This window comes from Scatophagus argus, chromosome 14, assembly GCF_020382885.2.
Source record: "Scatophagus argus isolate fScaArg1 chromosome 14, fScaArg1.pri, whole genome shotgun sequence".
Taxonomy (NCBI): domain Eukaryota; kingdom Metazoa; phylum Chordata; class Actinopteri; family Scatophagidae; genus Scatophagus; species Scatophagus argus.
Window position 1 is genome coordinate 23,032,094 of NC_058506.1, and position 13,130 is coordinate 23,045,223.

Here is a 13,130-nt window from a genome sequence, read left to right on the forward strand (position 1 = left end):
AATGTAAAATCATTGAGTTTGTCCAATGAGATGAGGATGACTTGTACTCATTACCAACAACTGCAACAGCTGGATGTTCCACTGTCAGCCCGCAGATGTTGTCTCTGGTGTTCATATTAAGATTTTAAACCAAAAGGGGGGAAAAAAAACATCTTTATGAAGAAGAAACTCCTGTGATGAGCAGGAAGGTGAAACACTGAACACGAGACATCTGAAGATCTGATTGGTTTGTGATGTCTGTGCTTGCGGATTGTTTGAAATGACACATCTGTCCACTGCTGCACAGGAAGCATGCTGCCAGAAACACCACAGAAGAAGAGTTAGTTCTGAATGTGGCTGCAGCTTCAATTTAAATCATAAATTGCTAAAGTTAAGGAAGCAGGCAGTCAGCAGGTGAAAGAACATCAAGACGGCTCAGCTGCAGTGCATCCAGTGTTTCCCGTGGATCTCAGGAAAGGTGGACCACTGAAACGCGGTTCACCAAGGTAACGAGGAAACCACCTGGTGTAAACGCCTAACGGCTGCAGCCGAGTTTTCCTTCTTCCACTGAACTCCAGTCTCAGCAGGCAGACGCGTTGGCCTGAACTGAAAACTCAAACACATGAAATAAAAACACCAGAACAAAAACTTTAAATCCACTAAACCTTTATTTGTAGTTATGAAAACCAAATGACAATAAAATAATCAAAGATCAATCACTGTTCACACAAACAAGTTTCAGACTCGTTTATTGAAGGTCAACGAGACCAGACAAAAAGAAGAAAAACGACTCCGACGCTCCACACGAACGCTTCCTGAAGAGCAGCTGCGTCTTCAGTCGTCCAATCAGAAGATGCTTACCTTTAATGCAGCCAGAAACGAGTCAACACCTGCAACTACCAACCAATCAATTCAACTATTTACAGACAGCAAACAGCAGCTGTGAAATTCAATCACTGTTACGCCAGAGATACCAAAAATACTTTAATTTATAAATTAAATCATTTACATCGTTCATCCAGAGGGAACAAAACATTTTCTTTTTTAAATAAACAGTTCAGTTGTAATTTGACTCACAGAACAAAAGACCTGAAATGGTCACGCAGAATCCAAATACAAAAATGTATTGAGGTTTACGTTGCTGAGGACTCGTCCTCGGCACGATAAAAACACCTTCTCTTTCCAAAAGCAAAGAAAAGGTGAAGGTGAGGCAGCAGCAGCGTTACATTTTACTTTGATCTGATTGCACTTCGTCCTTTACAACCTCCTCCTCCTTCACATCAGGAACCTCAACAGCCTCTGACTCCACTTCCTGTTTGACTGCAGCAGAACAGGAAGTGTCTTCTTCTGTCTTCATGAAGGCGCTCAGCGGGTGATCGGTGAGCGCCTTGTTGGGCGACGGCGTGACATCGATGTACGACGACTGAGGAGACAAACAGCAGCAGGTCAAACATGCAGCGGTTTCATCGTTATCTAAACTGACAGCATTTGTTCTTCGGTTACTCACATTTTTATAATCTTCAAAGCAGGATGGATGGAAGTTCTGTGGAGGGAAAACAGATCAGACATTCAGTGATCCTCATCTCAGCAACACAACCTGAACTGTGAGAACAACAGCTGACTGTGGAGTCTCAGGTCAGAGCTACAGGCTGGGAACACCTTAGCTTAGCCTGTTAGCATGATAAACAGTGCATCTGAAGCTGATGTGAGATCAGCAGTCACTGCAGTTCATCCTGAAAGTGTGAACACAACAGTGCGTATCATGTGTACTTCGTAAAGCGGTGACGGACGTCAAAACGAGTTCAGGACTGTAACTTCGATTGTTTCACAAGGAGACATAAATGAAGAGATGAGGCATTCAGGGCCAGAGGGAAAGAGCAGTGTTTTCTCAGTCTGGTGAAGGTGTCGCACCTTGTCGTCGACCCGGATGGCGTTCTTCAGGAACCAGTCCTCCTCCTCCTCCACCCAGTATGTCTCAAACGGCTCCTGACAGATTTCGCATGACTGCAGGAGGAAGAACAACACAAAGTTGCAGGAGTCCAATTATCGAAACAAAAAATGATCAGAACGCAGTGAGGTATTGTTACACATGAACACAGCCTATAATCCAACCACATTCCTTATTCTCCATTGGTCAGTTCTGCGTGAGTACTTTAAGTACACTTCTGCAGTTTTTCCTTTAAACACAAGCCTTAACTCGTAAGAGTATTTGTACACTGTAGTAGTACTCCCTGCTTTTGCTTCTGATCAGCACTGTGTTGGACTGATCAGCTTCCTGACTGGCTGCAGTGTGGGATGTCTCACCTCTCCCACTTGGTCCTTGGTGGCTTTCACACTCTGGAACTCCTTCTCTTTGGCAGCTGCCTGGTTCTTCTGAACCTCCTCCTCGTTCTCCTTCTCAAAGAACTGACTTTTGGCTCGCTCCTCCAGGTCAGCGATCTCCTCAAACTCAATCCAGTCCTGGTGGGGGACGGACACGGACAGACACACACACACGTTTCCATCACTTCAGGATAATCACTCTGATTCAGTTCCTGAGATGTAACCGGATTGTAACCACCACAGGCTTAGCCCTAACCTGGTCCTGGTGTTTGTTCCCACATTGTGACGAGTGAGTCTGAACATCAGGACTGAACGTCGCGTCACACCAGAGCCCACCTGGACTCTTCGTCATCCCAGCAGCCAAGACATTCAACATTTTGGTTCATTAAACTGAACATTGTTCTTCGAGGAAAATTCTCTCTTTTACAGACTTAAATAACTTATGGTCTAGTCTTCTTTTCCTCCCTTATGAGGACTTGTATATCGCTGTATATTGTACAGTGTTTACTGTACCTTGCAAATTGTTAATTTATTACCGCTATACTATTTTTTGCACACTTTTTGCACCTTTTCTGCTCTTGTGAGCTGCCACGACAAGTGAATTTCCCCACTGTGGGATCAATAAAGTTCATCTTATCTTATCTTCAGTTTTAGCAGGAAGTGTGTGTCCTCACCCTGAGGCTGTAGTACCAGCGGCGGTGGGTGACCTTCTTGCTGGCGACCTTCCCAGCATGGTTCTGTCTGAAGTGCCAGTCCAGGTGGTCGGCGTACATGTCGGTCTGTGAGGCAGTGAACCTCATGCTGCACAGACAGCACTGATTCCCCGAGTACAACTTGGTCACGACGCTCTCGAAACGTCTGAGGAAATGCAAAGTGTCACAACACTGAGCCAGCAAACTGCTCCTCACTCTGTCCATCTGTCCACTACTCACTGTTTCATGTCCTCGATGGTGAAGCTGGTGAGATCTGGGACATCCCCCTCCTCCACCTCCGGCTCCTCCTCATCTTCCTCCTCCACCACAGGTGAAGCTGCTGGGACTGTGGTTGAAGTTTCTGGAAAGATCAAAACTCAAGCATTTTCAACTAGTCAAAGAACCAAACAATGGAAATAATGGAATGGAAGCTCAGAGAGATTGGACTCAGACGACCCACTAACCGTTGCCAGCAGCTGGCGCCGCGTCGGGCTGCGAGGGCTTGATGATCCCAGTGGAGATGAGTTTGGACAGGAGGTCGTTAACATCAACCTGACCAAAGTGGTTCTCTGGGGGGACAACAGGAGGAGCTGCAGGGAAGCAAAAACATCTAATGAGAAACACTTCATGTCTTAACCCTGAAAACACGGAGAGCAAAGAGCTCCAGTTAGACAGCTGCTATGTCGTGTTTAATGCACAGTCACTGTGTGCAGAAGTCCACGAACAAAGTGTCTCATCAGGTGTCTGCTGTGCCGCATCAGGTGAGTGTGACTCTTACCCTGCTGTCTGAAAGGCACTGCGTTCTGAGGCAGGAAGCCCTGGTTGAGGGTTGTCATCATGTTTACCTGGAAACACCGAGAGAACATTGAAAGACAAAGTACAGACTGACTCTCCATATTCTGAGGACCAGATGAGACCCCTGAGGAACACAATGACCAGGTCATGCGTCACTCACCGGCTGCTGCATGCTGATGCTGGGGGCGGCAGGATTGTAGAAGGGGCCGGGGGCCTGTTGGCTGAAGGGCGGGGCAGGCTGCATATTGAAGTTTCCTGCCTGCTGCAAGTTCGGCTGACCCTGGAACGTCATCGGCCCTGCAGGGAACTGAGGGTTCATAGGCTCTGGGAAACGCTGGGGGCCCATACTGAGGTTCTGCTGAGGGACCATGGGATTGTCGTAGACGGGCGGGGCCAATGTTCTCACAGGCGGCTGCAGGTTGTGTTGGGAAGTGAACCTCATGGGGCCCTGCTGGCCAGGGGCCGACTCATAGAGTGGGGGCCCACCGGGCATGTCAAACCGGGGCCCTGGCTGACCAGGCCCATCAAAGCGCATCGGTCCGGGGCTTTCAAACCTCATCGGTCCCATCTGGTTTGGAGGACCCTCGAAGCGCATGGGCCGCTGCTGCTGGAAGCCCATTGGTCCAGACCCAGGACCATGAGCCATATTATTAAAGCGCTGCACGGGGCCCTCAAAGTGTCCTGGCCCCTCAAACCTCGCAGGGGGCTGCTGACTAACAGGACCATCAAACCTCCCGGGGCCTTGAGGGTGAGGGGGACCATCAAACCGCCCCATACCATCTCCACCTCTTGCTGGACCGTGAGACATGTGGGGGCCGTCACATCGCCCAGGTCCATCAAAACGCTCGGGCATGTTGTGATGGGGCAGGCCACCATCATATCTGCCAGGACCCTTGTGGTGCGGCCCATCAAACCGTGATGAGTCATCGTAGTGCCCAGGGCCGCCAACTTCATACCACCCTGAAGGGTGCGGTCTGGAGGGGCCCATGTGTCCAGGCCCATCGTACCGGGAGGCGGGGTGTCCTCCATCATGAGGAGGTGTGTGTCCTGGGGAGTCACTGTGCTGCCGGACAGAAGACAGCGGTCCTCCACGGCCCGGTGCCTTGAGGATGGATTTGGGGGGAGGATGAGGGTGAGGAGGGGGGACATTCAGATTGAGGGGTCCGTCGTCAGAGTGCTCACTGTTGGGGCTCTCGAAGCGTGGGACTGGGCTCATTTCTGCTGACTCTTTCTGGTGTAAAGGTGACAGGCGCTCACGTTCAAACCTGGGGACCGGCGGGTCCAGACCTGCCGGGCTCGAACAGTTCCTGTGGACCACAGTGCCAGAGGGTGGAGGTCCCTCTGGTCTTCGCAGGTCGGGGTGTCTGGAGTCGGCAGGTGGGCCGTACCTTCGCGGAGCATCATAGCCGCTCTTCTGCTCGTCATAACGCTGGCGCTCCATCAGCGGAGACGTCCACTCTCTCTCACCTGGGACCAACAGAAAAACTCATCAGGACTCTTTCTGCCTTCTTGTCAGTGTTTCTGTCAGTGTCCCTGTCACTTCCTGCCACTCACGATTTGTGGTGTTTCCCTCAGTATGAGCTTCATTCCACATTTGGTCATATCAGCCAGAAGAAATCTAAACAAGGACCAAATCGGTTTTCACTGTCTAAACTCTTAACTCAGTAACGACTCCAATGACCTCCTGAGATCTACTGTGACCAACTGCCGCTGCTGGAAATAACTGAATGATAACCGAGGCCTTAATTAAGATAGATAGATAGATAGATAGATAGATACTTTATTGATCTCGAGGGAAATTCATTAAGTGTAAGTGTGTAAACTGTGATCTCTTTAGAAGAGCGTCTAACCCTGCTGAAGTATCACTAATCGAGACCCTGACACACCATGGCTCCAGAACCTGACCTCTGACCTCTCTGTGGGTAAAGATAACATAGAACATTGCCTTCTTGTGTCACTTTGAGCAGATCAACACATTGTCATGGATTTGCTGAGAGCAGCAGACTTACTGGACTCTCTGGGGTCGGCTCTCCTCCTGAAGCGAAGACCTGGTAGGGATTTCAGAGTGGGGAACTCTTTGCCGTGGTTGTACTCCTCGATCATGGGGCCGAGCGGAGGCCGCGTCTCTTCACGCTCTTTACTCCGCCTTTCACCTGCGAGTGTCATCAACCACCGGACATCAGTGACATACCACATAACCAAACAACTGGCTTCTTCACAACTTTAATTCAACCCGTGTTCTCCTCTCCGCTCACCTTGCCTGTCTCGTGGTGGCCGGTTGTATTTATGTGATGGTGGCTGTCCAACGTTCCTGCCGCCACCACCACTCTTCTCACCCTGCGCTGCTTCCTCACTCTCCTCTGGACTCTCTTCAGCTTCCCACTCCTCTCCAGCAGCTGGACGGGTGACCTGGGTCTTCCTCAGCTTGGACTTGTGCTCGTAGTAGGACAGCTCTGCTGCATCCATGCCGTCGTGAAGGCGGAGCTGAGTGGAGGGGGGGGTGGTCAGCAGCGGCTGTTTTTTAAAGTTCCCAGAGTCATCCCAGCTCTCACAGTGCTGCTGCTTCTCCTCCTGGTACTGGAAGAAATTTTTGATCTTGTGGGCCATGTTCAGGAAATCCTCCTGGGAAATCTCCCCACTCTCCAGACGCTTACTGGCCTACAGAGACGGCAAGACGACAACTTTTAGACAGACATCAAGTAGGAAAGAAAAATTTCAACACCTGTTTCCCTAAACATCCAACATTTTCCCCATCTTCTCTGAAAGCCTTGAGCTGCTCATGGAAGCAAAAGACCTAGGTCAAGTTTTGTGAACCCATAAAGGTCTTCAAGACTGTGAATGAACCACCCGCCCGCCCAATTGTGTCTGCAGACTCTGTTTTCACGTTTGTCTGCTGAGGGTTCAGCTTCTCTGAAATCAACAAAGCCTTCCTACATTTGTAGAACAACTGTGTGAGCCATGACTGTGACATACCCTCCTGAGCAGGTCCTTCTTAGAGGCAGAATTGAGAACTTCAGGTATCTGCAGGTTGGCATCCACGCTGAGGCGATGCTTCGGGGTTCGGGGGGTAGTGGCAGTGATGGGGCGATTCGGGGTGCCATACTGCTTGTGTCTTGGAGGACCAGGCTTTGTGTGAGATTCCTCCGACAGCTTCAGACTTAACAAACACAAATTTAGTTTTTACTTCCAGAAATACAGATGGCAAAATTTAAAAAGAAAAGTAGTAAATCTGAATCTGTAACCAGACTAGACTCTAAACTAAAACAACCAGAAGTCTAAAACAGGTAAAATACTTCAGCGAGGAACAATGCAATTTCTGTCCATTTGATTTGGGCCTTTGGTGAAACATTTCAACATTACCAAACTGTGGTTTGATCAAGGGAGAAATGACCAGTGGCGTTAAAGATGGACAGACAAATGGACTCACTGTTTGCTCTCCTCCCAGCCGCTCCTCCAGCGATGAGGAGCGTCCTTGTTCTCCTTGGCTCCTCCGTCATGGCTCCGTGGGGAGTGAGATTCTCTGGATTCGGAGTGCCGCTCCTCCGCCGGTCTCTTTGACCTCCTGCTCTCCAACTGGTTCTTTTTGGGTGTGAGCCTGTCCTCTCGGCCGGCCTTCCCATGTTCTGATTCGTCTGTGCGGATCCTCCTGGGCTTGCTGGATTTGCGAGAGGGCGACGGGGACAAGGAGCTGCTTCTGGCTCTGCTCTTGGGCGAGCGTCTGTCTTTTCTCTTTGGAGAGGAGGTGGGGGAGCGCGACCTGGAGCGCGAACGGGTGCGTTTTCTGGCATGCGTCCGGGCATTGCCTCCAGACTTGAACTCAGCCTTCTCTGAGGACTCATCACGCTCGTGTTTGGTCACCGAGCCGTTCACCAGCTTCCCTTTGGTGAATCTCTGAGGCTCTGCTCCCCGTGCAGCCTCATCTCTTTCCTTCTTGTCAGTGCATCTTTTCTTCTCCTTCAGCTCGTCGTCCTTGGCCTCTGCAGTTTTGTCTTGCGTGCGTTTTCTCAGCCTCGGATCTTTCTTTGTGCCGTCACCTGACTTGTGAATCTCAGCCTCCACAGGTTTGGTTTTACTTTGAACACTTTTAGCCATCGGAGATGGGGACTTGGACTTAGGCTTCTCCTCTAGCACCTCCTTCCTCTGGGTCCTGGCCTTGTCGGGCCGGGTGGATTTATCAGGTGTTGCAGCAGCAGGACTTCCTATTGTGGCTGCGTCTGTTTTCTTCCCAGCAGGCTGTTCTTTGGGCTGGGAGGCAGCTGGGGGCCCGGGGCGGTTCAGACGGGGGTCTCTGGTGGATGACTTGGTGTCTGTCTGAGTCTGAGGAGGGATCCAGGGTCGAACCACTGGGGCAGCTTGACTTGCAGGCTTTGGCACCGTACTGGGTGGTGCTGGGGTGGAGACTGGAGTTGATGTTGGCAACACAAATCCACCAGCCTGTAGACACATTCAACAACTGTTGGTGCTTCTGTTTCAGAGGACCTTAAACATGAACATGCAGGTGAACAGAAAGGCTAACTGATAACTTAAGAATCAAAGCGGAAACAAAGTTAGATCACCCACAAGAAAGAACGATGAAGATGCCAAACTGCTGCTGCACAGCTTGACGTTTCCTGTTCAACACCAGAGCTGCAGGTTTCTCCTGATGCTACACAGTGGTTGACTGATACAAGTTTTTCGGTGGCCGGTAGTGATATTTAAAGAGCAGGACAGTGGATATATTAATTCCTACATGGATATCTTGGCCATTAATGTTTCAAGTGGAATTATGAGCAAGTAATGTTAAAGACTTTGGGTTATGCTGTAAAGGGATAGCACAGACATGTCAGTAAGAATAATGCACTCACCAGTTACAAAGACCCAGAACCAGCTCGTGCTGGACATTAATAACAACATGCCTTTTTTTCCTCAACACGCTGGTATAGTAAGGCAGGAAGTGGCATCAGAAAGCAGACCTGGAATTAGAATCAAGTCATTCAACCTACCAGCTGGGCTTTGGTCTGCTCCAGTTCCAGCTCGATCTTCTTCTGCTGAAGCTCCAGAAGCTGCTTCTGTTTAGCCAGTAGCTGCTGCCGGATCAGCTGCTCCTGGGTCATGCTGTACTGGCTCACAGCAGGGGCTGGCTGGGGAGCAGGCTCTACTGTTGCAGGTGGTGTCGAAGGCTGAGGGGCAGGAACAGGCTGTGGCGAGGACACCTCCTCGGACTGGAGACACACCCAGGTCATACAGAGTCAGAGGACAGCATTTCAATCAGAAACACCTCAGCCCAAGTTCTGCTGCCAGAGATATTCCACTTTACAGATTGGTTACAGGTTGCTTGTAGATTTATTAAGTGTAAAGAACTGTCTAAAATTGAATCAATACTGATGTTGTTCCTTCAAATACACAGGGGATACAAGAGTAAGGAAACACACTTTTGTGGGATGAACCATTCCAAAAATGTCTGCTAACATTTGTTTACTTCTTAAAATTTCATTTAGCAAATTACTTTCAATATCAGTCTATAGGAGAAATGATGAGTTAATTTTTAAATCTGTTAATCAATTAATTTACAAAAACAGATCATTTGAAATTTTTAATTTCTTGCAGTAAAAATATGTGATGTCTTCATGTTGTTCTGCCTGTCGCTGTGTTGCACTCCATGTGTTTCTGTCAGTCTTGCGGGTGCATGCAGAGTGTAATGCAGATGTTTCTGAATAAATCTGTTTGAGAAGAGCTGATCTCATTGCAGCAAGAGGTTTTCTGTCTTCAAGAAAAGTTTGTTGTGAGGCTTGGAATAAATTAATAACAACAGGAAAAAAATCTAAACCCATTTAGATCTGATGTTGTGTCTGCAGCACATACACACCTGTTTTAAAAACTTGGGGTTGACGTGAATGCTGGCATTAACAGTGGGCGGCAGTGGCTTGATGGGCCAGGCCGGGTCGACTGAGTTGACCCGGACATCCAGCGCGTACAGTTTCTTCAGGGGAAACACATCGTCCCACGTTGAACGCAACTTGAACAGACTCTTTCTAGTGTTTTCATCCACCTACAAACAGAGGACATGACTTGGTCCAGAGCTACCAATCAAAACCTGAAACACACGTCAGCATCATCAAAGCTAATATAAAAGTTCCAGCGTCAGCTCCATGACCACTACCATTAAAGGGTTTAAAATACTGTGTTAAAACTCCCTGAAAAGGTAAAATAATAACTAAAACTTTTCTAGGAAAAAAAATTAATAGCAGGACTAAATTATGGTAATAAGTACACAGGAGATCATGTAAAAGCAAGCAACAACAAAGAGGAGGGTAGTGCCGTGGGCTGTTAAAGACTTTTAGTGTTTACTTTTTAACAAGGCTAACAGCAGCAAAGAGAACTGTACCTTTTCAAAGACACATATAAATGAAGTGATTAGGTTTTTAGCAAACACTGCAAGGTATTCTCCTCCAACATTCTTCACTATGGAATCCACTAAGTACAAAACTGGAAGCTTCTCGGTAGGTGGGGCCTGGAGCAATAGAGAACTCAACAAGTTTAGAAAACAACAAGGGTTAAAACCAACATTTCAGAACAAATGCTCAAATTACAACTTGACAAGATTAACAGGGTGACCCCCCCCCCATTCTCTGTGTGAGAATTTTAAACTAAGTCTGGGAAAAGTCAAAAATAAAGTCTGTGGCGAGTGAGAAAAAACAGGAAAAAAAGTGGTCCATTTTTTCTTCATTCTGCAATCAAAGTAAAATTGTGGGGGAAAAAAATCAATTCCTTCATCACTGCACTGAATGTGTGACCACACCTGTGATCAATCCAGAACCAGGAAAAATCTTCTGTGAATGATCAGTCAGTTCAGAGTTTGTAAAGATGGACTTCTGTAACGATCCTTCCCCAGAGTTAAGGGGAAAAACTTGTCCATGAAGGGTTTAAAAAAAAAAAAGGAAAAAAAAAAAAGAACAGTCCAATACTGAGTAACAGTTTACCTCCAAAGAGGGGTTTTTGCTTAAACCGCTCTTTGTACTTTACCCAGATGACACATCAACGAGCTTCACTCTGGAAATCCACACCCAGCGAGTTGAATTCACTTACACTCTTTTACCCTTCAAAAATGTTTTTCTCCCTTCAATAACTCATTAGGGAATAGATCACATGATCTGTAGGCAGTTAAATTCTGCACACTTCAGCACAAGTCTGCGTTACTGAACTGTGCAGCATCAGTTGACTAATTACTGTTGGTACAACCAGTCCAGACTCAGCTGTGTAAATGTAAACCAGAGTCATACCAATAAATTACACTGGGAAATAAAAAATGACAAAAAGCACATTTCACATTTTTTATTATAACATTTTAACCATTCAATGACATTTCAGTAATTCAAAATCCACTAATGAATTAATGCATTGAAATTTCTGATCCGATCAGACTTCAAGTGAGCAAAGCTTCGTTTTGCCAGGCATCACAGTGCAAACACCAACCACAGAGTTACTGAGGAAACTGCTGACTGCAATGCATTTCTGCAAGAGGTGGAGGGGCCACGTCTCCTGCCTTTAACAGCAGCTACCCGACAATATTTATTAACAATTATTTTAACTGGTAACCATTTGAAAAAAACTGATGTGGTCAGGCCTCAATCAGCAGACAGAATGACTGCAGAGAACACAGTAGCAAAGGGCCAAAATACCAGTAACGGCTGTGAACAGCCAGGGCAGCAAATGTCAAGTCAAAATCCACCGTAACTCAAGCAGCTAATTCTAACTACAGCACTGTATGCAATTTGTCCATTTGGTCAGACTACTATTATAGTCAATCTTTCAGGAAGCTCCAGGAGTCCACATGGTTATTGTGATTCATCAGTATAAAACCTTAATCTTGTAACATTAGCTTGAATACAGTCTGTCCTGATTGTCAAGGCTGTAGTGTGCCTCACAAACACACAGGAGCTAAGCTAGAAGGCTGAAAACACAACTGAAAGGCCATTGTGTTTCGGTCGTTACTCTAGGAGCCCCTAAAAGTCTCAGATAAGTCAAATTCACACACACGTTTAAGATTAAAACATTTGAAAGCAAATAAACTTAAACTCAATGGTTTATTGCTGGGCCATGCAAATATTTCTTTAATTTATATATCATCGTCCCCCTTTATTTATGGGTTCTTGATAAAATCTGTGCAACTTACCAAAAAAAATAGCTTGCTTTGAATCAACTGAAACAATACATGAAACTACTGCGCCCAGGACAACGACGTAAGCACAGTCTCAAAAGCTCGAAATTACCGACTTCAAGTCACTACGTTTTCATAGCATTACGTTAGTGTGTTTTCACCTCAAAGCAACAGATTATCACCGACTTAATGGCGATATCCAACATAAATAGTTAAGTTTAAACGGTGGATTTTAACTTCCGTTGGGCCCGAGAGCTCACCAAGTTACAACTAACTTCGACAACGTGTTCCGACAGTGAAACTCTTCAAAATAGTTTCTAACTTCGAAGCAAACGAAATATACTGATGAATAAACGAATATTCACTTTAATACAAATAACTGAGTGAAAAGATTGCAGTGCCACTCGGTAGCGTTGCTATACAGGACAACAACGGAATGTAACGTAGCTGGTTGACATGTCGCTGGCCGCCATGTTTAGCTGGGAGCTAACAGCCAACACCACATCGTCGGGCCTAACGTTAACTTACAACATAAATCGACAATCATCTGAAATTGAAAGTATTCTATATTTATAAAAACCTTGCTTATTTGCGCTTCAATAATTGCGACGATATCCTTGGCGAAGTTGATGTTTTCCTCGGCCAGAATGGTCAGCATGTTGATGTGCGGCTTGCTGTTGAATGTCAGGTCTTCCAGCGAGGACTGATACTCTCGGCAGGCGTCTTCCCTCGCCGCTTTGTCGTCCATCTTTGAGCTGAGCGACCCGGGAAAACCTATACCAGCCTTATCAAAACCATAAGCATCGATTAGCAGGCAGTCCATGTACTCATGTAACTAACTGTTCTGACTCGACCCTGTCTCTGAGAAAAATGACGCTGGGTTTGTAGTAAATTTCGGTGGCCGTCGTCCTTCTCCGTACGTCTGTGATGACAAGAAGATGGCGACTGTAATTGCAGGCCCCAAACGCCACACGCAGATTTGAGATCCACCATGACGTCCTGCACTCCCATTGGCTTATTTTACACAGTTCGGACCGGTCTTTGGATTTTCATTGGTTGGATACAATAACAGCCACACAAATTAGCCAATCACATTGTAGTATGGAAAGCTTATCATTGCATAACGAACAGACACGGCCCAAAAGTGTTTCTCAGCATAACAACGTGAGGTCAAGCATGGCGTCTCACTTCCGTCCTTAGCTGAT

At 47.0% G+C, this 13,130-nt stretch overlaps 1 protein-coding gene across 1 annotated transcript; it reads right to left on the reverse strand.

Moving 5' to 3' along the window:
- Positions 1 to 950: 950 nt before the first annotated feature.
- pcf11 (PCF11 cleavage and polyadenylation factor subunit) lies at positions 951 to 12,911 on the reverse strand. The gene is made up of 17 exons (XM_046411240.1): positions 12,506 to 12,911; positions 10,153 to 10,278; positions 9,634 to 9,816; positions 8,771 to 8,989; positions 7,216 to 8,222; positions 6,762 to 6,945; positions 6,044 to 6,446; positions 5,798 to 5,941; positions 3,949 to 5,255; positions 3,772 to 3,838; positions 3,458 to 3,583; positions 3,234 to 3,354; positions 2,976 to 3,159; positions 2,284 to 2,439; positions 1,891 to 1,983; positions 1,487 to 1,522; positions 951 to 1,402 (listed from the first exon to the last, which is right to left on the reverse strand). The coding sequence occupies exons 1-17, from the start codon at positions 12,746 to 12,748 to the stop codon at positions 1,202 to 1,204; spliced, it is 4,800 nt and encodes a 1,599-aa protein (XP_046267196.1). The 5' UTR covers positions 12,749 to 12,911; the 3' UTR covers positions 951 to 1,201.
- Positions 12,912 to 13,130: the final 219 nt, after the last annotated feature.

Excerpts from the sequence above, each read along its gene's own strand:
- pcf11 (XM_046411240.1), bottom strand. The coding sequence starts at position 12,748 with ATGGACTGCCTGCTAATCGATGCTTATGGTTTTGATAAGGCTGGTATA. Across the intron at positions 6,946-7,215 it reads GGCTGGGAGGAGAGCAAACA|TCTGAAGCTGTCGGAGGAAT; the intron begins GTGAGTCCATTT and ends GTGTTTGTTAAG. Across the intron at positions 2,440-2,975 it reads GCTGGTACTACAGCCTCAGG|GACTGGATTGAGTTTGAGGA; the intron begins GTGAGGACACAC and ends GTCCCCCACCAG.